This window comes from Falco peregrinus, chromosome 3, assembly GCF_023634155.1.
Source record: "Falco peregrinus isolate bFalPer1 chromosome 3, bFalPer1.pri, whole genome shotgun sequence".
NCBI lineage: Eukaryota > Metazoa > Chordata > Aves > Falconiformes > Falconidae > Falco > Falco peregrinus.
Window position 1 is genome coordinate 60,014,792 of NC_073723.1, and position 25,698 is coordinate 60,040,489.

At 41.9% G+C, this 25,698-nt stretch overlaps 1 protein-coding gene across 31 annotated transcripts in view; it reads right to left on the reverse strand.

Moving 5' to 3' along the window:
- EPB41L3 (erythrocyte membrane protein band 4.1 like 3) overlaps window positions 1-25,698 on the reverse strand; it is a 143,182-nt gene that overhangs the window by 64,962 nt on the left and 52,522 nt on the right. For 30 of the 31 annotated variants that reach the window (XM_055799639.1, XM_027785295.2, XM_027785293.2 and 27 more), the window contains exon 2: window positions 1,481-1,680. In XM_055799639.1, coding sequence (XP_055655614.1) covers window positions 1,481-1,669 — 189 coding nt within the window. In that variant the 5' untranslated portion in view covers window positions 1,670-1,680. The remainder of the gene's footprint in view (window positions 1-1,480; window positions 1,681-25,698) is intronic. The other variant, XM_055799643.1, reaches the window with a different exon arrangement.

Genomic DNA, 25,698 nt, shown 5'->3' on the forward strand with positions numbered 1-25,698 from the left:
TCTCAGGTCTCCAGACACACCCCCATAAACACAAACAAACAAACAAACAGATTTGTTGCCTATGGGTTTTTTTGTGGTTATTTTGAGGCTTGTTTTGGTTTGGGTTTTTTTATTATGAAAAGAAACTTGGGCAGAAAGCTTACTGAAGATGTTTGGAAGAACAAAATTAGTAATACTTATGCCTAGGCCTGACAGAATCACACTTAAAATTAATGATCAGTTTGTGCAGCACCTTTCTCTTTTGGACAAGCAGCCCTGCCTCTCTTCCCCAAAATGCAATTTCTGACCTATTTCAGAAACTATAATTTTCCCATCATCGGTGGATGTGGGAGCAAGAGCAAAGAGGTCTTTGGTGGGTACACAGTGAGGCTGATCAAGGGTTATTGACAGTTAACAATAAAAAAAGCAGTTCTTCCAATGGTTGATCTTCAATAGCGATGAACACTAGAAATCCTACCCTGTCACATTTGTTGTCCCAAGCATTTAGGTAACGTACCTCTAAATGAGGGAGACACAAAAATACTTTGTATGTGAAATTGCTTACACCCCCATTTCTTCTGCACCAACTGCAAGTTTGGGCTGTAGCTCTGTGGAAAAAAGCTTAAAATCCAAGACCACAGCCGGCTCCAAACAGCTTCTACAGGAGTACTCACACTGATTTTAGGTAATGCTTTACATCTGCTTGCTTCACCAGCACTGTCTCCCAACTAGGCAAAATTACAGGACTCCAAACAATCTGAATTTTTCAAAAGGTGGAGAAGAGGAGGAGTTAGACTGACTCATTCTGCTCTTCAAAGGTGCATGTGAACAGGGGGGGTCATAACCTTACGGAGCTAAGTGTTGTGATTTGTAGGTATCCCATTAATTGTGTATCACTTACCCATGAAGAACGATGTCTGTTAATCCTGTTGACTGGAAATTATTAACAAGAAAAAAAAAAAAGCAGCTTCTGCAAATTTAGTAAGTGCAACAATGAACCAAATGGAAAAGCATGTGATAGCTCTTCTGAAACCTATTACATGAGTAGTTAAAGTAATTATAATGCAGTCATTTCAGAACTATGAGAAGCTTAAGGGACAACTGATTCTTCATGGCTCACACATCAGACAAGGAAGCATGAAATCGGTTTTCGGCAGGTGTCGAAGAAGAAATGAACTCTGAAAACATTTTCAGCTTCTTAAGAATTGGCACTGTTTGCTACCTAATGCAAATGCAAGATCGAAGATGCTTCCTTATATTTAAGCACTGGCGGCAGAAAGACTTGTCATGAATTTCAAACCATTCTGTGCGAGAACTATCATTTTTTAAATGCTAAAGACAAACCAGTCAAGATCTACAGCATCACACTAAGCAGCCCTCCGTGTGTATCTGAATAGACATTTCCACTCCTAACACACCAGCCTTGTTATTTTCCAGGAGCCGTAAAAGCAGGCATGTAGCTAGTTGTGTGCAGTGAGCATACATGCACAGGCTCCCTTACCTGCTCCTTCTTCACTGGCGTGCTGTGGGCTGCCACAGCCGAGAACTGCTCGAGCGCGTTTTGATGCTCTTCGCTTGGCTGCTGCTGCTCCTGCGGCTGGGTCTCCGCTGCCCCTTGCTGCGCAGCGCCCTCCTGCTGATCCTGCTCTTTATCCTTGGACTCAGAGTCCGATCCTGATTCTGTAGTCATGGTTGGTTATTCTGTAAGAGAAGGTGAGCAGACCTACTGAGTACAATCTCATAAATGTGAATTTGTAAGCTAGGCTTAGCGATTGGAGAAACACCGCGTGCAAAGTTTTAGTCTTAATATGCTCAAGACTTTAAAACTAAAGTGGCTGTCACGCTGGCCCAATGAGGATCCCAAGGAACGCTTCCCTGGTGCAAAATAACAGGTCTAAATCCATCCGTACTCTAAGGGAGAGCGTGTTGCCATAAAATCTTATTCTACATCATAATTTACAGACATCATAGGTCTTATGTTCAAGTTAAATATAGACATACAGTTCTACATAGTTCGTAACTCATAAAAGGAGAGTAACACAATGAGAAAAGCTTGTGTGATGGAGTGCCCTAAACCCAACACAACTCACTGCATTTTGGGTTTCTAAACCATGTGTAAACTTTTGAAAACATTCAAATTTTTGATCTTTACATTGAAGTCAACAGGACTTGAACTCCTAGCACCTGCACTCCCTTTTGTAAATGGACTCAGGTACTTTTGAGCTTCCAGGCAACAGATATACTAGAAACACCTGAAGTGGGCCCACCAACGTCAGTTCAAATGTACAACTGTCTTCACGCCCAATTCTGTCCTTCCTGCTTGAATTCATCCATGTCTGCTACTTCTTTCTAAATGCTAGAGCACCCAAAAGATAAATACTTCATTAAGTCATTCTAAGAGTTAGATTTAAAGTGATTATGACTTTCCTTGAACGTGAAGAGTTTATGTTTGAACTTTTTACAGTACTAAATCAAATGAAAATATTAGCAATATTCATTCAAAGTCTTAACTATTTCAATTAAATAGTTTTGTTACAAATAGATAGTTGGCACCCAATTCTCAAACCACATACAAGCAAAACCCAACTTAAAAAAACCCCTGTGATTTTGTATCAAAACAAGGATTTGAAAAAGCAGACTGTGCCAGTTCAGCAAGGAGAGTGTGCTTTTATGTTTGTTACTCATACACTCTTATCCTTGAGCATTTTGCTTTTAAGCAACTTGAATACAAACCAGCCTGGTGCAATCTATTTCTGTTTATCATCAGTCCATGATTTCTTTAACCTGGTAACCATAGCTACTATGTAATTATAAGCAGTTCCACAGAATAGACATCTGCTAATTCATCTGCTAGAAGGTCACCATCAACTCTTCACATACACTACAATGTTTACTAGTAGAAGCAGGTTTACGGAAAATCACAAAAAAGTACAGTTGTGTTTTTTTTTCCCCCCCCATTTAAATGCTTAATAAGCGACACTGCTCGACAGAAAATGTTTTAAATGAGGCCAATTACTGTTTTAAAACTCATTTACGTATTCTGCACTTTCAAGGCTAAGTTCTCCAGTGAATACACGCCTCTGTACAGCAAGCAAGTGCACAGCATTCAGCCTCTGCCCATTTTTTGCGCTGCATGTGAGGATGGGCGTGCATGTTCCTCCCTCCTGCATGCCAAAACAGCACGAGAGAGAAGCGGAACTAGAAAGCATACATGGCAGATTTATGCTTCAGGCCACATTCTCAAAGCACTACCATATGACACACTTGTTTAGGAATACATCATAAATTTCTACACTCAAACTGGAACAGCTATTTCAAAAATACCTTTTAAAATTTATTGTTTAACAAATGTTCATCAGCATCTACAAAAAGCAATAATTAACTCATGCCTATTAAAACGTGACAGTCAGAAAGGCATTCTTCTAAGCAAGCTTCAGATGTCCACATCTGAGATGGCCACTTTAAACGCAGAGGAGAAAACCAGATGTTTCAGAGAGCGCTTCACCTGACCTATTTTAGATGCCTGCTTTAAGCTGAAATAAATCACAACTTGGACAACTTTGTCTGACTCACTAGGAAGAAAGCCTAAACAAGTTCCTCCAAAAGTAGATCAAACCAACCCATCCTCCCATTTTCAGTCCTGTTAAACACCGGGTTTTGTACACTTTAAAAATTAAATTGCAGAACAATGTTAATCTCTCAGAGTTTTGTTTTGCCCATCTGTCACATCAACGTGAAATACATTCTTCATCTGGTGCTATTACAGTTGCCTTGCTTTAAAAGCACCCAGGTCCCCCCAAACTTCGTAAATTTTTTCCCTTGCTCTCAAAACCATGTTTTGTACAAGTATATGAAGATATGAAATGCAAACTAATCAAATAATTCAATAAAATCAAACTATGTATTTGAATTTCCCCCCAGAAATTATTAATTAGGAAGTAACAAAAAGCTAACTTACAGCTACAAAAATCATCGCTCAAACAACACCAAACAGCAGAGATGACCAATACAAAGTGTAATGCATGGAAGCTGTAGTACAAAGTCTTTTTTGCCCCCTCTTTATACGAGTAAGAGCAGTAAATAGAAAGGAACTGTCATACTTGCTGTTGGAAAGAGTCAGCACAAGTATCTTGAGGCATTAATCTATATAGGATCAGATTGCCAGCTGATAAACATCAGAAGCCTGCCTTCCTTCAGCCACCATCACTGCCTCTCTGGAAGCTCATTTCTGCACCCTGTATAGCTTCTTTCCTAATTATCATTTTTATCCTGGCTGTTCATGAGCATGGACACACGGCCATTTAAATTAGCCCCATAAAACACAACTTCATGTAGCAGGAGATGAAAACAAGTTTTACTCTTCTTGCCAGTTATTACCTTGCATCTCAAGGAACAACAAATGTGATTCTTAACTTCTTCTGGGACAGTCCCACATGAAGCTGAGCCTTACCACACTGTGAGTTACTCTCTAGGACAGGTTTTCTCTCCAGTTACACGAGTCCTGGCTTGCTCTAAGAGTGCTTTGTTAGAAAACTTTTGGTGCGTTATCAAATATTTTAGTATAAGCAATTCCCTGGATACAATATTCCTGTCATTAGTCAGACAGCAGATGGATTTAATTAACCCAGGGTTACCCATTTCCAAATGTCTTCCTTATTTCCCTTTGCATACAATATGTTTAATAACAAATACGGAGAACAAAATACTATTGATTTCACACTGCTATCTTACAGACATAAACAGAAGCAAAGCAAACAAATTTTGAATCCAATTTTTTTTACAGACTCTTCAGACGACTGTATCAGGATTTATCTCACTTCAGCTAGTGCAGGTTGAAAATACCTAAATTACAAGGCAGAAAACCTTCTCTCAGTGCTAACCAGCAGGTTGTTTTGCCTTCCTCAGCAAACAGCTGCTTATACAAATGGACTTTGAAAGCATTTCAGTTTTTATAAATGGCACAGTAACCCTCCCAGAAAGAGGCAGCTTCACTTATTGGAAGAAGTAACAGTAATCTTAAGAAATTTAACAACATAAATATTATTCTACCTTTGTGTGCATGCAGCAAACCTGGCAGAATAGCTAGTAGTGTCTACACATTTGCCAAACATGTAATTGGCCGAGAATTTCTTACTCTTGTTTAATTACTTTATTTACTACACCTGGCTATGTATCAAAACCATGACTTCTAATGTGAATTTCAGTACAGGAAGAAAGAAATCACTGAAGTTCCTTAAACTTTTCCTGTTGCCAGCACAACCCCTGTATCAAATTCCCCTTTCCAGCAAACAGAAAACAAACTAATGAAAAGAAACCAAGAGCACTACTTTATACAAATGAGGTAATACTATGCAAGCCAGATGTGCCCTTGGATAGCTAAGTTTTGGCTTACAACCCAATATTCAAAGATTCCAAAAGATTAGCAGAGTCCAAACTTAACACAGATGCTGGTAATACTGGATAGTCTAAGGCTAAAGTCAATTTGGCTACAAAATTCAATCGGAATGAAAATCAAGTCTTTTGATTAAAGAGGAAAATAAAAAGCCAAGAACTAGCTTATTTTAATCTACTACTTAAAAATTAAGCTAAAATGTATGTACTTTCAGCAGTGTCAAGGTTTAAAATAGAAGTGTTTGACAGCGCTGCAGAAGAATAATTAAGGGAAGATGAATTAATAAGACTATCAAGGTATTAAAACACAACTTCAAAAAAATACATGACATTTTCAAATCATTTTCAGTAGACTAAATCACAGAAAAGAAATCTTTTCGTGCCCTTACACTAGACAAAGTAAGGACATTATATACAGATTGCTGAACCTGCAAACCACTTGCACAAAAAGCCTACATTCTAAAACCTTCCAACACACCTACTCCTTGTTAGCTACAGCTACCAACATATTGCAGCATGGGAGATTACCAATTACTTGCTATAGACTTAAAGCACATAATTACCTTTTCTTCATACAGGAACCAAAACCATGTTGTCCTCTACTAATAATTATCTGAGCAGGCAAAGCCCAGGCTATGTCACCTGGTCCCCTCCAGCAAGTGACGGTCACAAACTACCGCATATATTCACACATTCAGCAAGTTATTTGACTCCTTGCCTCCCATTCTGAGAGCACAGACCTTCTGGATTGCATCTACTGAGCAACAAAATTCACAGCTAATTGACAGCAGAGTCCACAGTTTAATTAACCTAGAAGTCACTAATAAACCTTTATTTATACATAAATACATGCTAGTGAAAATATCTGTTGTATTAAGCAAACGGAAATCACATTACAGAAGAAATTGGAAATTAATTCTGAATAAATTGTGATGTAGTGACAAAACAAAATTGAACCAAGTATAATTAAATGAAATATACAAAGCCAATATTTTCTGTAATGCAGAGATTAATGATTTACATTTAAATGCTTTTTTGATCTAATTAGTTCTCTTTGTGGAAAGTTCTCCTTTAATTACAACAATTTCTGAATATTGTTATAAATCACTGCAAAGGTCCAATTTTGGAAGTTATGTAAGAAAATAATGATTCCATACTTCAAAAATAATGTTCCGCATAATAAGAGACATATTTATCCAATAACGATGAGATGCTGGTGAGAAGAGCATATGGACAACAATATTGCTGCTATAAGCAGTAACAGAAATGTCAATATATGTTTCAAGAGAAGAATACACGCCAGAACGCCGACTTCTGAGCTTGAAATATAAACTGTATTCATCAAACTGCTCGAAGCCTCAGCTCACTTCATTCCAGTTGGGTTCCTTACTAGGAAAAAACCACTTTTTGTTGATCCTCTTTAATGTGGGTGAGTTTTGCCCCCATGTGCAGGAGGCACCTAATCCACAAAAGCCCAGTGCAGGGTCCCCAGGAGAAAGGAGAGGCAGGACCTCTGCTGAGCTTCACCAGGAGTTAAGACCAGCTCTTTCTTTACCCATTGCCATCCTCCAGCGCTGGCAGCAACCAGAGGTCTTACAAAGGAGGCTTCTCCCTGGGATTACGGTTTCTCCGGTGGACACCAACAAGCCAAAGCGACTGCTGAGATGTGGTCTGAACGGACACAGGGGGGAAACAACCCTAAGAAGGGCAACAGGATGCCCCTTCCCAACTGCATGCCCCTGTCACCTCTCTCGTGCCAGCACCAGCGTAATTTTGGGGGACCAGGCAGCTCAGCTGGGAGGGCTGAATCTCCCCAGCCTGAGGACAGGGAACAGCACCCCTCCTTTGGTCATCAGTGGGCATCCCGTCTGTCCAACAGGACTGTGAGGCTCCAGCCCAGCAAGTGCAACCCTTATACCTAAACTCACAAACACACCGACGTACCGAGAATTTAGCATTGCACCTTGAACATATACATACAACAAACACAAACACGTTAAGAGTCAGCACATGGAAAAAACACTGAAAATCAAATAAGTAATTAACAAGGGAGATGAGGAAAACCAAGGGAGAAAGGTGCTAAACATCAGGATGACCTGCAATCATGCCAGCACAGCATGCTCTGGGTTAAGTCACTGAACAGGTCTGGTGACACAAGCCAAGGGCCCAAGCGTTGGTGCATGAGAGAGACTTCAGAGAGAACATGGAGGTGTTAGTAAGCAATAAAAAAAGGTTGGCTGGAGGTATTGCAACACATAGCACAAGTTAAAGTATTTGTTTGGCCTTCTAGGCAGCTGTATCACACAGATTTCTTTAAAGTTTCTTGATGAAGATGAAAGAAAGAAAAATGGAGGCAACATCTGAAGAAGGAGTCATGTAATCTGGAGGAGATGGAGGAGACACCTTAGAAGCAGCAGACAAATCCTTCAAAGGGGACAAAAAGGCAATTCCTCCTAAGGACCCAACACTGCCCCAGGCACCTATGCACCTGTCTGGTTCCACCACCAAAGCAGCTGAAAGCTTCTGGAGAGATTATCCTCTGCCTGGCAAGGGTGGGGACAAGAAGCATCAGAAGCTTTTAAATGGTGGAAGGGAAGGGGAATATATCAGAGCGCGGCTGTATACCAAAGCAGAACCCAGGACACATGACTCTGGGACAAACATGAAAGACCAACATCGACATAAAAGAAGAATTGAAGACTAGGATGCAAAGCGACTTACGATCAGCAAGTGATGCGGCTAACAGTAAGAAGAGAGTCTACAAATACATTACAAGGAAAACCAGGGCTGTTACCAAACACAGGAGAGGCTGAATTATTCAGTGCCTCATTTCACAGCTGGGACCAGGTACTCAGAGCATCTTTCACCTGATGTGCACGATGTACAAGCACAGGCTGATGGAGCAAGGGCTGAACAGAGTGCACACGTCAGTAAGCCAGGCGGTTTCAAGCCAGCAGGAACCACTGGAAATGCCCCTCCAGTGCCTGGGGAGTTACCAGCAATAATCATCTCTAAACCATGAACTGCTGGCTTGCAGATGTCAGAGAGGCCAGGTAAAGTCTAAAAGAAATGAAAAGACCCAACACTGGGCCCAACCTTAAAAAGGAAAGTGGGGATGGAAAAACCAGAAATCACAGTGTACTTTTAATAACAGAGCAGTTACTAGAGGCACATTGCTAAAGGATTTCTAATCCTGTAAAAATAATGAGATTAGAGAAAAAAAAAAAAAAAGAAGAAAAGAAAACACCAGTCAACATGCATATATCAAAAAGTCATGACAAACGAGTGTAATGTCTCTCTCGCTCTCTCTGACAGGGCCTCTGTCCCAGCTGATAAAAAGAAAGTGGTACAGACGACACAGCCTATCTTTAGAAAGGCTTTTAAAACAGTCCCACATGACTTTTTCATGAGTGAACCACAGGAATAGTTTAAATGATAAAAAGGGGGAAAAAAAGGGGGGACAGGGGGGGAGGGGGAAGGCGGAAAGTGATTAAAACCCCCAAACCCTAGCCTAAAGTTATCAGTAGCATAATGACAGCCTGTGAGAACTTATCGATTTGAGGAATCACAGCCCTTTGAGCAACAGTGAAGGAAGGAAGAATGCCCGATTTGTGCTTAGCATCACACCAGGGAGGCTGGGCACGCTGCTGGCATCCTCACCAGACTTAAAGAACAGAAAATCAGTCTGACAGAAGACCATATATACACACTGAATCAGACTACATTCTTGTAAGGGTAATGGCAACAGGAGTGGGGACCTCAGAAGCGAAAAGTGATGGGGAAGCTATGGGTTAGCCAGCAGGAATGAAGCAGCGTGAGGGTCTGAAGTCACACATTAAACAAGACGAATTTCAGTCTGGGACAGGATGACGGAACTCTTCTGCCTTCTGCGGCATCAGGGAAAAGTATACAGCATATTGTATTTCAGCCTAGGATTCATATTTTTTAAAAAATATGCATTAAATAGTGTCAAGAGAGTAGAAAGAATGATAATAGGTTTAGAAAACATGACCAGGGGAAAAAGGTTTAAGGAGTTGAATTCATTTACCCTGGGAAAGGGAACAGAGAGAGGGGAGCTGCTAAGAGCCTTGCAATACACACAAGCTTCTTGAAGAAAGTAAACAAGCATTTGCTAACGGCGGAGCAAGAACTTGATTGGCATCAGGTAGGATTTAGAGGAGACAAGTATATCAACTATAATGACTGTCAAGAAGAGATTATCTATAGCTGTGTGGAGTCATCGTTGGAGACGTACAGATAAACAGCCACAGCAAAATTCTTTGTCTGCAACTTTATAAAGCATAAACAACTAAAATTTTGTTGGTTTTGCTACCTTTTCCACTTGGGTCAGCAACTCTGAATTCACAAAATGCATATACTTGCTTCTGCTTCAGAGCATCTGGATGCACAGGGTAACATTTTTATTTCCTGTTTTCCTTTCATTTCTGTGATTCAGTGCCATTACCTGGGTCTGTTTTGCCGGCTTGATGGGTGGCTTCCCACAGCAATAAAACCCAGAAACACTGCAATTTCTGTTGCCCCTCCTGAACAAAAGGTTTATGAAGAGTATGACTGACCGTATTCCTGAAAGACAACAGATGACCTTTTGGAGGTCATGTCACCTAGACCACCCCCAAGGCTATCCTGATTTCTGAACAGGACAAGAAAAATCAGGCCACCATAACATGTTTTGGCTGGGTTTTTTCCCACCCTGCTGACCCAAGCAGTTTTCCCTATGGGCCAACATGGATTTACCAGAGTTAGGAGGGAACTGCATTCTCCCACCAAACTCTCTGTACAGGTCTGCAGGCATGGGGTGCAGTTGCAGCTGCACTCTTCCATGCACCCAGAGCAGGGACTGTCTCTGACACCCTCATCCCTCAGTAGCAAGATTCATCCACCAGCTCTAGAAGCAGGATCATGGCCACTGCCCACCCCTCGCACTGCGGTTCCTGCAGATGGCTCCCGTCTGGGAAGAGACCACACAGGCAAGCTGGCAAACACATCCCTTCCTGGGGGTGCTGGGAGGAGCTATAGAAGTGCACAGTGATTAAACCCAAGCCTGATGGCTATTTCATTCATATTAAAAAAAAAAAAAAAAAACACACCAAAAAAACCACCCACCAATAAAAACAGCAACAACAGGAAAAAAAACCGACCCCAAAAAGGTGAAAGGAGGACTCCTGAGAAACACAAGAAACTGCTGCTTATAAGAGGCTTCAGCAAAACGTCTGCTCACTGAAAAGCTTTAATACAGAAATACTGCAATGGCAGGAAGGTAAGGGGGAGCAGAAATAATACACAAACAATAAATAAGTATGCTGAGAAACAACAGGGAATTACAGGCGGGAGGCAGACGTGAGGAGGAGAAGGAAATGAAGGAACCAGTAATGGGGACTACAGCAGCATCCCACAGATGCTGGCCATGAGAGAATTGCAGAGGAACATTCCCAACTTCACTCTTTCCTCATTTCAGTTTTTTTTTTCTAAAAAAAATTAAAAATCCAGGCAGAAGAAAACACAAAACTGCTTGTAGTGCTGTGATTGCAACCGATTGATAAATATTTCATTCAGGAACTAAAAAGGCAAGAAAGAGCCCTCAATGGCTCACCCTGATTTTCTGCAGACAAGTGGCTTTGATTACTTGGGTTACATTTACATGAGGTTTTGACCTTCCTGAATCGCTCTGGAGCCAAATGTTCACGTGGGCCCCTCTGTGCATCATTCACTATTTAAAAGTTGTACTTAATGCTACAGAGACTGAATGTGCTTCAGGCATCAGATCATTAAAGTTCGTATTCTCTTATATTGAGCAGAAAATAGAATAGATTCAAAATTTAAAATAAAAAAGAAAACAAAACCAAACTAGAGTTGCATGAGTTGCTGACACATGGCAGGTGTGCTACATTATCACACCACCTACCCCCAGGCCAAAATACTGTAACACCTGTGAACAATATTTTCTGTTTCACACACTACCTAAACAGACTGTGCTCCAGCGCTCCCAAGCTGGTGACCTGCCTAACCTCACAGAAATCAGGGAATCAGATAGGCAAGGAACAGGTCACAGCATCAAGCCCATCTCCTTCAAGGGCTTCCCGCTCCCTCCCACCAGATATTTCTTTCCAGCTCAGGTGATGTAAAAGCCTACAAAGTAAAACAAAAAATGATGAACTGTAATTTAAACTATCAACATGGCTCTTCTGATTTCCTGGACATCTTACAAGCTAGAATACAGCAACAAAACCAGTTGGGTTTTGTTTTATTTTACTGAGTGGTGCTTGGAAACATCACCGTACATCAATGATGTACAATGTACAGCCTACTACTTGCAAAAGCGATATGGTATTACGATTTTTTTCCCACTTTTGTAGTGAATGGATACTTTCCCCCCATTTTTATGGTTTAGGGGTGGGATTCTTCTTTTGCATTTTTTGTAGCCTTTTCTCCAACCCAGTGTGGTTCAAGGATGGAAAAAGGGAAGCACTTGGGGCAGAGAAGACAGAGGTTTTGCAGTCAGCTGGCTAACGCCTCTCTCAGCCAGGCACTGCCATTCCCATCGCATGAGACGCATGTTAGCACTGCGGCCGAAAGCCCGGCACAGGCCACACGCACTGCTGGCCTGAAGCACACTCAGCTTCAGCTGGCCACAGCATTTTCCATAAACCTGCCCAGAACTGAGCCTTTTAAAATCTTTTTTAAAGAGGTCATGAATCATTTCTTCTTGGAGGCAGCCATCCAACACTGGAAATGCAAGACAAGGTGCTCGAGCGATGGCTTCCCCCACCGCATCCTAGACCAGCACCCACTCTCCATCACTGGGGAGCTCCAGGTTTTCTTGAACACTGGATTAAAACATATGGGAAAACCTCCAACTCAGGCAGATGTAAAAGGAAGGAAGAAGTCACAGGCAGCAAAAAACCACAGAGGAACCATCCCTGAATCCATGGGTCCTAGCTAAAGCCGGCTCTGTCTGAGAAGAGTGATGGTGCTGAGGCTGGGACAAAAGTGCTCCTAAATTAACCTTCCTCTCCACACACACACACACACACACAGAGTATCATTGTAATTTTACATTCTATTTTTCAACTTTTGAAGGTATTAAATGTGTCTGATGCAGTAAGGCTACATGGTGAGGGATCATAGCGTGTTTAGTCATAATAGCTTTTGTTTTTCTGAAATGGATTATTCACTTTGTATTTAGATTTTAATCTTCTGGGCATTCACGTCAGTTTTGAACGTAAAACACACCCTGCAATATCAAGTAATAGACTTTCCAGTTTGGAGCACCACATCAGGAAACCACTGGCTCCCCAAGCAAATTAAAATCTTGTGAGTCTGAACGACTAAACCCATGGCATCAAGCAGCCAGCTTTTTATGCCTGAACTCTTTTAGGAGCCCCGTGCTCCCCAGCACTTTCATTACCTGCTACAGATCACAAAAACACCATTTATTTGGAACCAGCAGCTAGCCCATGGAACCCATGCTTCAGGTTACACTGGCACCCCAAAACCATCCTCCCGGCCCTACGCAGAGGGCACCTCAAAGCCACCAGCTGTTAAATAATGTGTTGGATGCAAACCAAGACCCACAGATGGTGTGGGAGCAGGGACTTCCAGGAACGACTCAGTCAGTGGAAACGCACGGAACAACAAGAATATTTACGGCGGATCCAGGCATCTGCAGAGTAGAGCAATCTCAGTTAAAATCACCGAGTAAGCGGGATTCTCTCCCAGCTTCAGTTATGCTTTGGTTACATGTTTTAGTTACATGTTTCCAACGCACATATTGTCCCAATGCATACTAGTTAAGTCCTGAGGGTCCTTTGCATGATGAGCTCTACAAGGAATTAAGAGCAAGCTTTCTCTATCTTCACGTAACATCCCAATAAAGCCAAAACCTTTCACCATCTGTGCAGCTACACGAAACTATGAGGATTTGAAGACCAGCATCCAATACAGCCTGACAAAAAATAGCTATCTTTAAAGAGGTTCTAACCCTTTTTACCTATTAAACCCTGAAATGCTATACATACAGCTGTTTAGTAATTACATTATATACTCCTGACCCAGTATTATACTGGATTAACGCTGTCTCTGAAGATGGACATTACCAGATCTGGCAACTCCTCCTCAATGTGTATCACTATCTTGGGACTTAAGAGACATACAAGTGACAACAGCTCAGAGAGGCCAGAAAGGGTTGAGGCAATGGGGACAAGCCAGGTGGCTTGAAGTGCCCCTGCAAGACAGTGGTCAGAAAAAGAACAGGGGAGGAAGGGAGGAGGGGAAGAGTAAGAAAGTAGAAAGTGGCAATGATGCAGCTTTAATCACAAAAATCCAAGTAAGAGGGAATGGAAAAACTCCTACAGCAGAAAGAGGAAGAAAAGCTCTTTGCAGCTTTTAAATCACTGGGGATTCAAAAAAGACAGTCAGTCACATAAACCATTCACGAAAATCATTCAACAAGAATTGAGCATTTAAAAAAAATAAAAATCTATTCTGTATCAACTTTATAATTTGAAAGCAGAAGCGAAGATAATTAAGGTAGATGCTGTATTTCCTAACTCAGGAATTAATGACTTTACAACCTGAATTATTTCCTTCCCCACCTTCTTTTCCTTATGCATAGCTCTGCTAAATGTTTAACAGTGTTTTTAAGGCTACAAACCACTAATTTGGTAGCTACTAAATAATCCAAATGATCTCTCTTCATTTAAGGGAGAATCCTACAATACAGAAACAAAATGAATGACCCTGTTCAGCATGCTGAGTTTCAAACTTGTCTCCTGTGCTAAAACCAGGGAAGTGCCCAAATTGGTGAAACAGGTCCATAAATGGTGGCTTTTTCCATCCCTTCTCCTGACGTTGTGCAGGGCGCAATGCAACACTCTCTGGGCATGTGACAGAGGACTGCTGTGTGTTGTATCTACTAATTATGTTATGCCAATCCATTTATTTCAGTACCATTCAGATTACAGAGTGTAATATTCAATTTACTTACATTCTACATTATGTGGTATTAGAGGGTGGAAAAAAATGGTAACTGTCTCGCTCCTTACCAGAAAGATTTGCCCAAGAAAGCATTTAATATTTCAAAGTTTAACTTATCAAACAATTTTGATATCTTAGTGCAGAATTCAACCTTCTCAGAAGCTAATGAATATGCAAAAAATACAGGGAATTACTCCCTACTTCATCATAAACTGTGGTTCCAACAACCAAAAACTTCTACTAGTAGCTCTGGCTGATGCTAGGTAAACAACAGAATTGCATTTCACCTCTTTTGTTCACTCTGCAGTCTGTTTTCTGTGGGGACAGAAAATCTCCATGCCAATATTCACATGGCCATTACATCTGAACTAAAAAATGAATGAAGTCATCCACCCCCTCCCTGGATGTCACGAATGCCCTGGGGATGCAGTACCCTGCAGCTGGGGTTCAGCCCACTCTGCTCTCTGTCGCCTTCGCTATATGTACGTGTTTCACCACAGCTGAGGCCACAGAAACCATACCCTTAAGAAATCACTTTTTTAAAGGTTTGCAAAGCAGCAAGAAACCAACCAATCCTTCCCCCAGCTCCAGAAGAGCATTAATTATCCCTACAGCAGCAGCCACAAACTTTTTTTGGAGAGATACAGCCATGCAAGTACGCCAAAAGCACCACCAACAAAACAAGCACGTCAGATACATGCTGGATGTTAATTAGGGGGCTCATTGTTTCAAAGTGTCTTGCATACTGACATCAGTGCTTCATGGTCCCCTGTCCCAGCCCTGCTTGTCTAAACTCTACCTGATATATATTTATGTCACCTGTTATTAAAATCCTGTAACGCTGAAGTTTCCATATTCCCCACAGGCCATTTATTCTGTTGATTCCCTTACTGTTTATAGCCTTACTGTTTAGGAAAATTTTCCCAAATGTCTGACCTAATTCTTCCTACTTGAAATGTAGGCACCCTCCTCCTCACCCTGATGACAGTGGATGCGTAATATGGCTCTGCAGCTTGCAGACTGTTGCCGTTTGCCCCTCAGACCACTTTCTCCTCTGCCTCTTCTGGCAAGTCCTATTTTTAGCCCTCTCTCAGGCTCTCTTCTCTCTCCCATAAGTCCACCTCTTTCCCAAGCAATAGCATCCAAGCCCCACTTCCAGCTGAAGATCAACTGTGCTTACTGGTGCTGAAAAGATTGCACGATTGGCTTTATGTCTGAAAACAATATTCCTCTTTATACCTCCTGGTAGTAGAGTTCAATATTTTCACCATATTGTGACACTTATCAACTTAGTATTAACCTTTGATCTGTCCATAATCCCACACTGTTTTCTCGAAACTCCTGCCTACAGGTTTCCCAAGTGGAAGAAAACTACCTTAACTACATTATATTCAATTAAAAGTAAGGAAAAAACCCATCTACTAGGTAGATACTACTTTTGTCTTTTTTCAGTTTATATTTTAAAAGTTCCTTCTCTTGTGCCGAGTATCATTCAAATGAGTGAAGTATTTACTAACTTATGAGATCTAGTTTCAGTGACAGAGTGCACATGATTTATATTAGAACAACTGTGGCTCCCTGTATAGAAAGCACATTCGAGCCATGATACTCTCTTATTTATTGAGATATTGGGGAATACCAGTGGGAAACATTGCAAATTTCACTTATAGCTTCCATCTACTGCTGAAATACTCACTCCAGAAACAGCCACCTCAGTCCCTGGCAGGTGTTAGGGGCATTAGCCATTTGCCTGGGCTGACCCCTCAGCAAGTTTTCTGTAGCAGTTTCACAGGAGCTGAGAACATCTTCCAAAAAATGCAGGAACTCGGCATGATCCTCCACCTTCAAGAGCCTCAGGGCCATTAAGGTGACCCAAGTAGCAGTGCTGGCAGTGTCGTAACTTAGTAATAAATTGGGAGCAAGCTCACATCTGCTAGGGAAGTCTAGTCTACCCCATTTTATGGTCTCTAGCCAAGCCAAGCACATTAAGATAGGTATTACTTCTGTGTACCTGTCACTTCTTGTAATACGCTTAGGCGAACCTATGGCTGCAAGCCAGAACCCAAACTAATTCAACACAAGCAATGCTTTTGGGGAAAAGTTACTTGCAACGGAAGTGTCAGGTCCCTTTTGATATGCTGGCAAATGTTTGCCTCAACCCTTATTGAACCAAAAGTTAAATGGTGAGGAAAGACTGCAATTTCAGGTTAATCTGGGGATCTTCATATGCTCGTGAAATGAACTACATGCTATGCCTCGCTAACGAAAAATGGAAAAAACAAAAGCCTGATGGAATCTGATTCCTTTATACCTGTATTTTAAGAACAGTTTTGGTATTAGTTGCTTAAGAGGGAACAAAACCCCAACCTACAATACACCCGTAAGGAGAACATCTGCTCTTCCTATCCCTGGTACTGACACTGAAATAAGCCGCAAGCACACGATGCCAAGGAACAGGCTGAAGGCCAGTATAAGATACCATTTCATTCAAACCAGTTGCTAGACAATGGCTGGCATTCAGCTGACTGAAAACTTGCAGAGAAGCTAGTTCAAGCTGGCTTAAGTAGATGCAAGTGTGGACTTGGATATTTAGGAGTTCTTAAGAAGAAAAGCAGCTTGCAATATTTCAGGGTGGGGTTCTGAGACTTCTGGGGTTTTTCGTCTAATCCATTGGTACTAAATAAGACCAGAAACATGGCAAGATCCTTTGTGCCCAGAACTGCATCTAAGCCCCAGAATTACAGCTGTAATTAATGGATTTTGCAAGCTAGGGGAGGAAAAGAATCAACTGGGGAAAAAACCTAAACCAAAACCACCCCAAAAAACCCAGCAGCCTGCAGACTGAGCAAGTTAAGGATTTCTTCTCTTGCTCACACACAAGCATACAATAAAAGGCACAACTCCCAATACACGCATATTCCAGGCTCTTCCCTGTTTCACCCCGTTTGTAATCTTTTATGGTCTCGTGAAAATGTGCTGCCTTCAGGAAGATGAGGGTTCTTTTTCCTTATTATTTCATCTGCAGCTCAGCACATTGCTTGACCTATGCTGACATGACCTTAAGTAAAACAGGCTCAAGTATACAGTTTCACCATCCCTAAAGCAAGACGTATTTTATTATGGTTTTTCTTTTTTCTCTCCTTCCACTCACACTTCAGAGAGGAGGAAATGCCTGCCATGAATTCTTGTCCAGCATTTTAAATACCACATGAAGCACTTTCCATGCCAGAGAGTCTCCCAAGGACTGTAAGCCCTCCAAGAAAGAGAGGTGTAAATACCTTTGTCCTTCCCCAGCAAGTGGGAAGCAGCTGGGCTAGAGAGGGAGCCAGCAGCCCCTGTGAGCCACAGCACCCACCCAGCCCTGGGTGCTGCTCCAGCCCCACGCTGGCACCAGCGAGGACTGAGAACACCTCCGCCGGGATAACCAGCCACTTCACCAGCTCCATTTGCAACCAAAGAATTGGCAAGGACCCAAAAGCTACCAATTTTTGCTACGAAGATCGCTCATTTATTTTTCAAGCAGCCGGCTGTACTACCCTATATCCTGCAGCCATACATTCATTATGGCCAGTCACATTGAGTTACGTGTGGAAAGGCTGAATTATTACCTTTTTGCAACAAACTTGGTGTTGTAACACCCAGAAGTCTCACACGGGACAGTTTTGTAGGTTATTAAACTATACACATTTTTGTGCTCTACAAGCTTTTAACATTCAAGAAAGACCATGTATAGCTATAAATCTATGAAATACATTATAAATAATGCCACATGTTCAAATTAGTTTGTTTTTATGGGGAAGACTATTCCCTTAGTTTACTCCTTTCATGCTGAGGCCACAGCACTCTCTAAGGTACAGCAGATCTATTACTGCAGCTGAATGAAAGGCAATCTTAAAACTCACATCCAATGGAGATAAATCCAAACTTTTCCATATATGCTATTACCTTTTGACATAAGAATAGAAATTCCACCAAGTCACTATTGTACATCTGTTTTAAACACTCTTCAAAACAGAAAGGTTGGATTTTGGTTTGGGGTTTGCAGCTGGTTTTTTTGTTGCTTTGGGTTTTTTGTTTTGGTTTAGTTTTTTTCGTTAGTCTTTTTTTTCCCCAAAGATGGCTCATGTTGTCATTCTTTGTCCTCTCAGAGGATGACCCCTGGCTACTGTAGCATGTTAGAAAGCAGATTCACCAAGTCATGTATGCACCTAGCAAGCTGAAGTCTGGCACATATCCCTTCCAACTCCCCCTCATTCAAACAAAATTTATACAGTGAAAAACCTGTGCCACAGAAGTGGGGGGGAGGGGGGGGAGGCTATTTTCAGACAAGACCAAATGTACTTGAATGAAAAAAACCTACCTAAACTCAGTCCTGAGGAAAATGACAGAAAGGGAAGAGTGATTCAGCTTTGATACTATATTGGCTATAACTGTCTTAGCAATTTGCATCATTACTAATCTCAGCAGTGGTGCCTGATCTGTACAACAGGATTGACAGGTACCCTAAGCAGATGCAGATCTATTTCCCAACCTATACACTTTTAAAGGCAAAAGGGTCTGTAATTTTCCTTCAAACTACCAGTGCAGGTTTGCAACATGAGCTGCAGCATACTTACAGACACCCCCCCACTCAGGCATGGGCTTTCTAAATCGTTTTAATTTTCAGGTCTTGACAGGCACAGGGAGCGTGCTGTTTGGGATCAGAGTAAAGCCAGTGCAAAGCGTGTGGATGTCAGGTCCTCAGCCCTGAACGTTTCATTGTACAGATCTCCTTCTGCCCCTTGTGTAATGCAGGCATGGGTGTATGCTTCTCTCCCAGTTTATATTTATCCCTGGCCCAGGTGCTATTTTCCAACAGTGAACACAAGCTTGCCCATGCTGAGGGCTCTGAAACAAAGGCAGGAATTTTTTCCCCCTCTACACACACCTCTCCATGTGTGCAAGTCATTAAAATGATTTCATACAAACCAGGTTCACGTGTCAAGGAACAAGTGACCTGCAGTTTTTGAATGTTCAAAGCCAGCATATGTTTGGCCCTACACTTTATTTATGTTCTATATGTACTTTGCCTCTCTGAAGCCTACAGCAAACAGCTGTCATTAACATTCAACCCTTCTGCTAACATTTTCCTTAATCCCTAACTGACTTTCTAGCCTATAATTAAACTTTCCAGCTGCCACACTCAGAGATGGCACCAATATCCATCATTTGTTTCTAAGCAGTACCTAAAAAGCTCTTTTTCCCATTTCCAAGACCACGGGCTAGAACCAAAGCCTCTTACACTTAGAGGTTTTAGGCTAAAAACCTTCCATTCACTTAGAAATTTTCCCATCCTTTACTAGGGAAATTAAATGGCCAAGTAGTATTATCTTAATAATTAAACTAATGCATTTTTATAGTGCCAATAGGTGGAGTGCAAAGACCTTGAAAACTGATGGATAAACGCTGCAAGTGCTTCCACATTTTGCATGGAAAATAGGCTGGAAAGAGCTACACACCCGCCACCACTTACAAAGCTGTTCAACCCAAGCCCAAAGTTTAAACAGCAGCTCTGAGATGAAAGAATTAAGATTTGGAAAGACCTTCTGAAAGAATGTAATGGATGACCAAATATCCTTCTTTCAGCTGCAGCAGTGAATTGGGGTTAGTGCCTCAGTCTTGAAAAATCTGTTTCTCACATTCATGTAAATGATTACTTGAACAGTAGAAATGGTTGGCGGCATTTTTGTCTGATGCTATTGTTACAGCCTTCAAGAGGACTTGGTATTTTATGAGAAAATTACTGGCTTCACAGTTGAAAAGGAAGGGAGAACACTGTATTTTTTTGCTGAACCGAGTAGGTCAGGGCAGCGCAACACCCACTGTGGGCTTAAGGAGAATGACAACCCACAAGCCCTTCAGATCCAGGGCAACAAAACCCCACCAGACAGCCACAAACTCGTATTACTTTAGTATCCCCAAAAATCTGGGACATCTGCTAAGCCTCCGAGTCCACAAAGCTCCTCCGCCCCAAACCTGAAGGCTGGATAACCACATGCAGGATCCTCATTCATGGAGCTCTCCAACTTTGTGCACCACAAAACAGGAGCCAGCATCTCCAAACACTGTCTATTATGTAGATAGGGCAACATTTGCCAGACTGCCAAAGCACTATCATTACAAATAGCAAGCAGGCTCCATTCATAACATCACTGGCAAGCGTCCATCGGCATCCTGACAGCCCACCAGCCTGCAGCAATTACATCGCTTGCTGATGAAGATGTGGGGATGTTCGGGGTCAGCCACCCCCGTGACTCCTCCTGACATGTTTAGCAGTTGCAGCATGCTTTGGCTTTGCTTTTTGCCTCACATGGCAGAGACAAATTGAGCACTGAGATCCAGCCTTCACATTTCTGAAGCCACAGGCTGGTTTCACGGGGGATGAAGGCTGCAGCCTTGCTGAAAGTTTTCTGCTGTTTAAACAAAGCAGGCGGCACCTCCAGGAAAGAAACACGTTCATTTTCAATCTTAACCCACTGGATGAAGTTAACAATTTAACATTAAGTTTTTAATGTTGCAAAATATTTCAATAACTGTGCAGGATTTGTCAGCTACCATAAGGCTATTTTAGTAGGCTACCAGGAGATTAATCATTCGGGTTTTGTCAAGTCTAAAAGCATCACTGCTCAGTGAAGAGATCATACCAGACAGGTGCAAAAATCCAAAGCTTGGACAGCTAAGACTTGTTCCTAGCGGCAAGGCAAGAAAGGTCAACATTTTGAGTGGAAATTAATAGGCTTTAGTTTCTATCTAAACTATAGGTGCAACTTTCCTCCCTCCTTACATTAAACGTATAATTTTAAAGCTGAGTTTTGAAGAGTGCACTTGACACTCTTTAGCTTCAACTATGTAAGCTCTGAGAGGCTGGGAGAATGCGAAAACAGTATTTCATTGAAAACTGCTTGCCGTGTTTTAATCACAGGGTAACTCTACAAGAGGTGTGACTGATGCAATTTAAATTTTCACCTGACAAATTGAATCTTTGTGGCACCTACAACAAAGGATGAAGCAGAGCAGTCAGTCAGCTACCCGCCCCAGGAGCTACTACAAAACATTCTTGAGATGGGGAAGCAGCATCTTGCAGCATCCCAGGGTGAAACAGCCAGGAGGGCCAGGGCCTCTGTCCTTGCCCCCCCGGCTACATTCTAGCTTCAGTCTTCTGAAGTGGGGAGGACATTGGGCAGCCCCACTGATAAGGAATGCTGTGGTTTACAAGGAAGGCGACAGAGAAATTGATTTGAAGGGCTTCATCTGCGCCCAGGAAGAGCTCTTCGCTCTGTACTGGCAGTTCTGGCAGGGAGGACTAAGGAGCTTGATGAGCTTTTTACTCGCGTCAATGAAAGTCTTACCTATTGCCAGCCACTACTTTCTTTCCCTATAGAAGGCAATAAACATTCCAAGCTCACCGTAACTTTTCAAGGAGTCACCTTTTTCTAACAGAGTGCACTTGTCATGATGCCTTTCCATTCCAATTCTGGAAGACAGCTATGCATTTTGCAGAGCTGTCATGTAAAGCGATGTTAAATATCACTATTAGATACTGATTTTGTATCTCTCTAATATTACTCATCAATAATTCCCTTATGTGCCTAACTAGAGTTCAGAAAGAAATGAAGTTCTAAAACCTTGCACAGAGTAACTTAAAATGGGGGTTCCATACACCACAGTTTCAGAAACCTAGGTTAAATTAGAGAAGGTTGCCTTCATTTTAAGACCCTGTATAACATGCCACCAGAAAGTAGCATTTCTTGATTGAGAATCTCAAGATATTGGGCTTACACATGCCACTAGTCAGAGTGACTTCTGTTCAGCCCACTTCTCCAACTAGTATGTTCTAAAGTAGGAAACAGTCCTGTTCATCATGTAAACATTTATTCAGACTCTTATTAATGTTTGTGCTATCCTTCAGAATTTCTGGACAGCTTCTTTCAGGCTCAGCAGCCAACATTGAATTAAGAAATATTTAACCACTAGTATTTTTTTAAATAAACAGCACGTATGGAGAAATAGTTGCTTATCATATCTACTTCACAAAATCAAAATACAGCCAGTGGAAACCAGATACAGAACACTTGCCTTTGGCTGAACTAGTTTTGTTTAGAAAATGAACAGACAATGCATTTCCTTGGCCGAGACCTTGGTTTGTTTGCCAAGCCCCATCCTGCACTGATTTTTCTTCTTACAACAACATCCCAGGCGCAGAGAACACTATCAAGGAAGCAGACTTGCAGTTCTGCAGGTCAGAAACAACGATAGCCCTGGCATGCCTTAATAAAAAGGCAGCAAAGCACTTTTAGTGAACTACATAATGTAGTATGTAGTCAATATATCTGTTTTATCCCATTATAACTGCTTGGAAGCTAGAGAACGGATATCTTCCTAAGGCAATTTGTATCTTTATAACATTTATAACATGATGTCTTGTTGCTGCATCATCTATCACATGCAAGCATTTTTTTACTAAAGAAAACAAAAGGCAGAGCAAGCCTTCTTACAAATCTATGGAGATATTAAACACTTGTGTCAATTTCCACAAAGTGATTAGGAAAAGGAACCGTAACTACACTAATTGCATTCTTCAAAGCAACACAATCACAGAAGGTCACAGGCGGCATCTTCCTTCACACCAGCTGCTTGCTTCTTTGATAGAAGAAACACCAGCACGAGTTAGAAAGCAGTGCTTCAAATGATGGAAAATGCAGGAAACTGCAAAACTGCAATAACCAAACTGCTCCTGGGGTGTGGTTGAGGTTATTCAGAACAACAAGGAATGGGGAAAACGCACTGATCATACCTGCACAGCAGACAGGTAAAAACAGAATTGGAGCTGAAGAGGGACAGAGTCCCAAACCAGGTAACAAGGTTACTTTAATACAGAAGTTACAGAAGCTGCTGGTATCCTTCTGGCCAGTGTAACACAGAAACTACAAAAGCCTTGACTCCATTGGTAACCCCAAAATCACAGCATTTGCCCTACACTGGTAACAGACATTTTACGTCTGTTCCTATAGCACAGCAATGGGAAGATGGCAAAAATTTATAAAGAAGGAACTTATTTTTACTCTTCAGCTCTGCATCCTTAATTCAATCACTGTCCCCTCAGGCTGAGAAAAGGATGGGCTTCACTTCTCTGGCACTACCATCTTAGCAGAGAAGTTGCAAAGTACAATATTCATGGTTTATGTATGAAGTGACTGTAAGAAAAATAGTTTTGGGTTTGCACAACGAAAAGTAAGTTAAGAAATCTGTGTCACACAACCAGCAAATGAGGATAAAACACTTTCAAACTTTAAATGTGACAGTCTGGATGGTTTGGTTTGGCTTTGCAAGAACTGTGGTCAATGGGTACAGATCAGAAATAACAACCTCAACACCAACACTTTGAAAAGAAAGGCAGGTTTCTCAAGTAACTTTAGTTATACCAGCATTTCACCATCACAATAATTGTGTGGCATATTTAGTTACACGCAAATGCAGGAAGGCACACAGTTTATGCAGACAGAAAGTGTAGCTGGGTATATTTAAATATATTGATAAAAGCAGTGGGCACTGTCTTTTTTCCCCTACCTTGGACAACCAGTGGAGGTTAAAACATTATCTCCTGACTCTTCTTCTCCAACCCATTACAGGTGCAAAGGAATTCCCAAGATAGGAATAAACTAAGACAGATCAACTATTGCCTAGTTTGATGATGATGTCATTAAATAGGGTGGCATGAGAAGTGGTTGTGAGTGGTGGTTGTCTTTTTTACTTTTACTTTTTACGAGATACCTAATATAGTCCATTAATATATTATTATAACCTATATATAGGAGTAGTGGCATTGAGAGCAGGATTGAACACGGAATGCAAACCAGGGTCAATACTAGGATCTAAACCAGCGTAGTCTGTCCACAGCCTCTGTCTGCTGCACTTAGCACACTACCCCTGCAAGTAAGTGATCAAGCCCTGACAGCATGTTGGCACAGTATTAAAGGACCCTCCTAATTGCCATGCCTCAAATTCCAGCTCTAAGCCTGCTAAGAGAAAGCCTGCAAAATTCTTTAATAAATCATAGAAATCAGAGATGGAAATTAGGTCATCTTGTCCGCACCTCCTACCCACACCATGACTTTGCTACCCCTACAGTGCTGCTGAGTGCTCTGTCTCAGCAACTCCTAAATGATTCAAATGCTGAGGTTTCTTCCAACTCCCTGGCCAAGCTGTTACACAGCCCAGTGAACCTCACCATCCATACGCTTCCTCCCTACCAGCCTTGTCCTCTCCACTCCAGTTTTGCCTCTGCCCAATTTTGGTCTGTTCCTATTTACGTCTCCCTCCGAGTCCCCCCAAATCTGTTCTTGATGCTACCTCAACTACCACCCGGCAAAAACTGTTGCTCAGGAAACGTTCTTCTGTCTCTCCTGTGATCCCACTGTAGTGTGCTGCTATTTTTAGGAGAAAAAGGAGGTGGTAAGGGAATGAAAGGCTGCCAGCTCCAGCTGTACACGAATAATGCTCCAGTATGTGGAAACTACATTACAGTGTTTCCCTTTAAGCACATATAATTAACCAAAACTTTCAGTCTACTGGAATGATCCAAAAGAGAGCGACAGAAACAGAAAAGACAAATTCCAAAGTAAAAACCTTGTCATTTCACTTCACCTTTCAACCGCACAGCTGGGCCTCTCCTCCCAGGGTTGTTCTCAAGATCTTACGTCAGTGTTTGCCTAGCAAGACACATGGTAAAACCAGCCATGTACTGCCACTATAAAATGAACAGTTAAGAAACCTACTTACAACAAGAGGTAAGTGTGCCTTGTGCCAGACCCTCAGGCGGGAGTGAGACCCGTGTTTTACTCCTGCTTCAAGACAAGGAGCAGCTGCCTTTCGGAGGTCAGCACGTCGCATCACCCTCCCTAACCACCCCGGCCAACGCTGCTGCCAGATGCCCCATGCAAAGGGCTCTCTGCAACTAATGCCTGGACATCCAAGGCCGGCTGGATAAGCCAAGACAACTCTGCTTTCCTGAGAGCACACATTTATCTCTCACCCACCACCTTTCTCTTTATCAAACCTTGTTATTTACTGATATGCAAGGTTAAGAACTGCTACTAAGATCAAACCCGAGGTACTAGGTTTCTTGCCACAAATAATTCCCATAAGCAATTGGCAACGTTTCTCTCTCTATAGATGTTTATGTCCATATAGTGACTCGAGCGCAGCTGTAGGGCACCCGCAGCACTCACACGGTGCTGGGGAGCTGCCTGCCCCAGCCCTTGCTCTGCAAAAGCAGTCATTTAACTGAAACAGTGA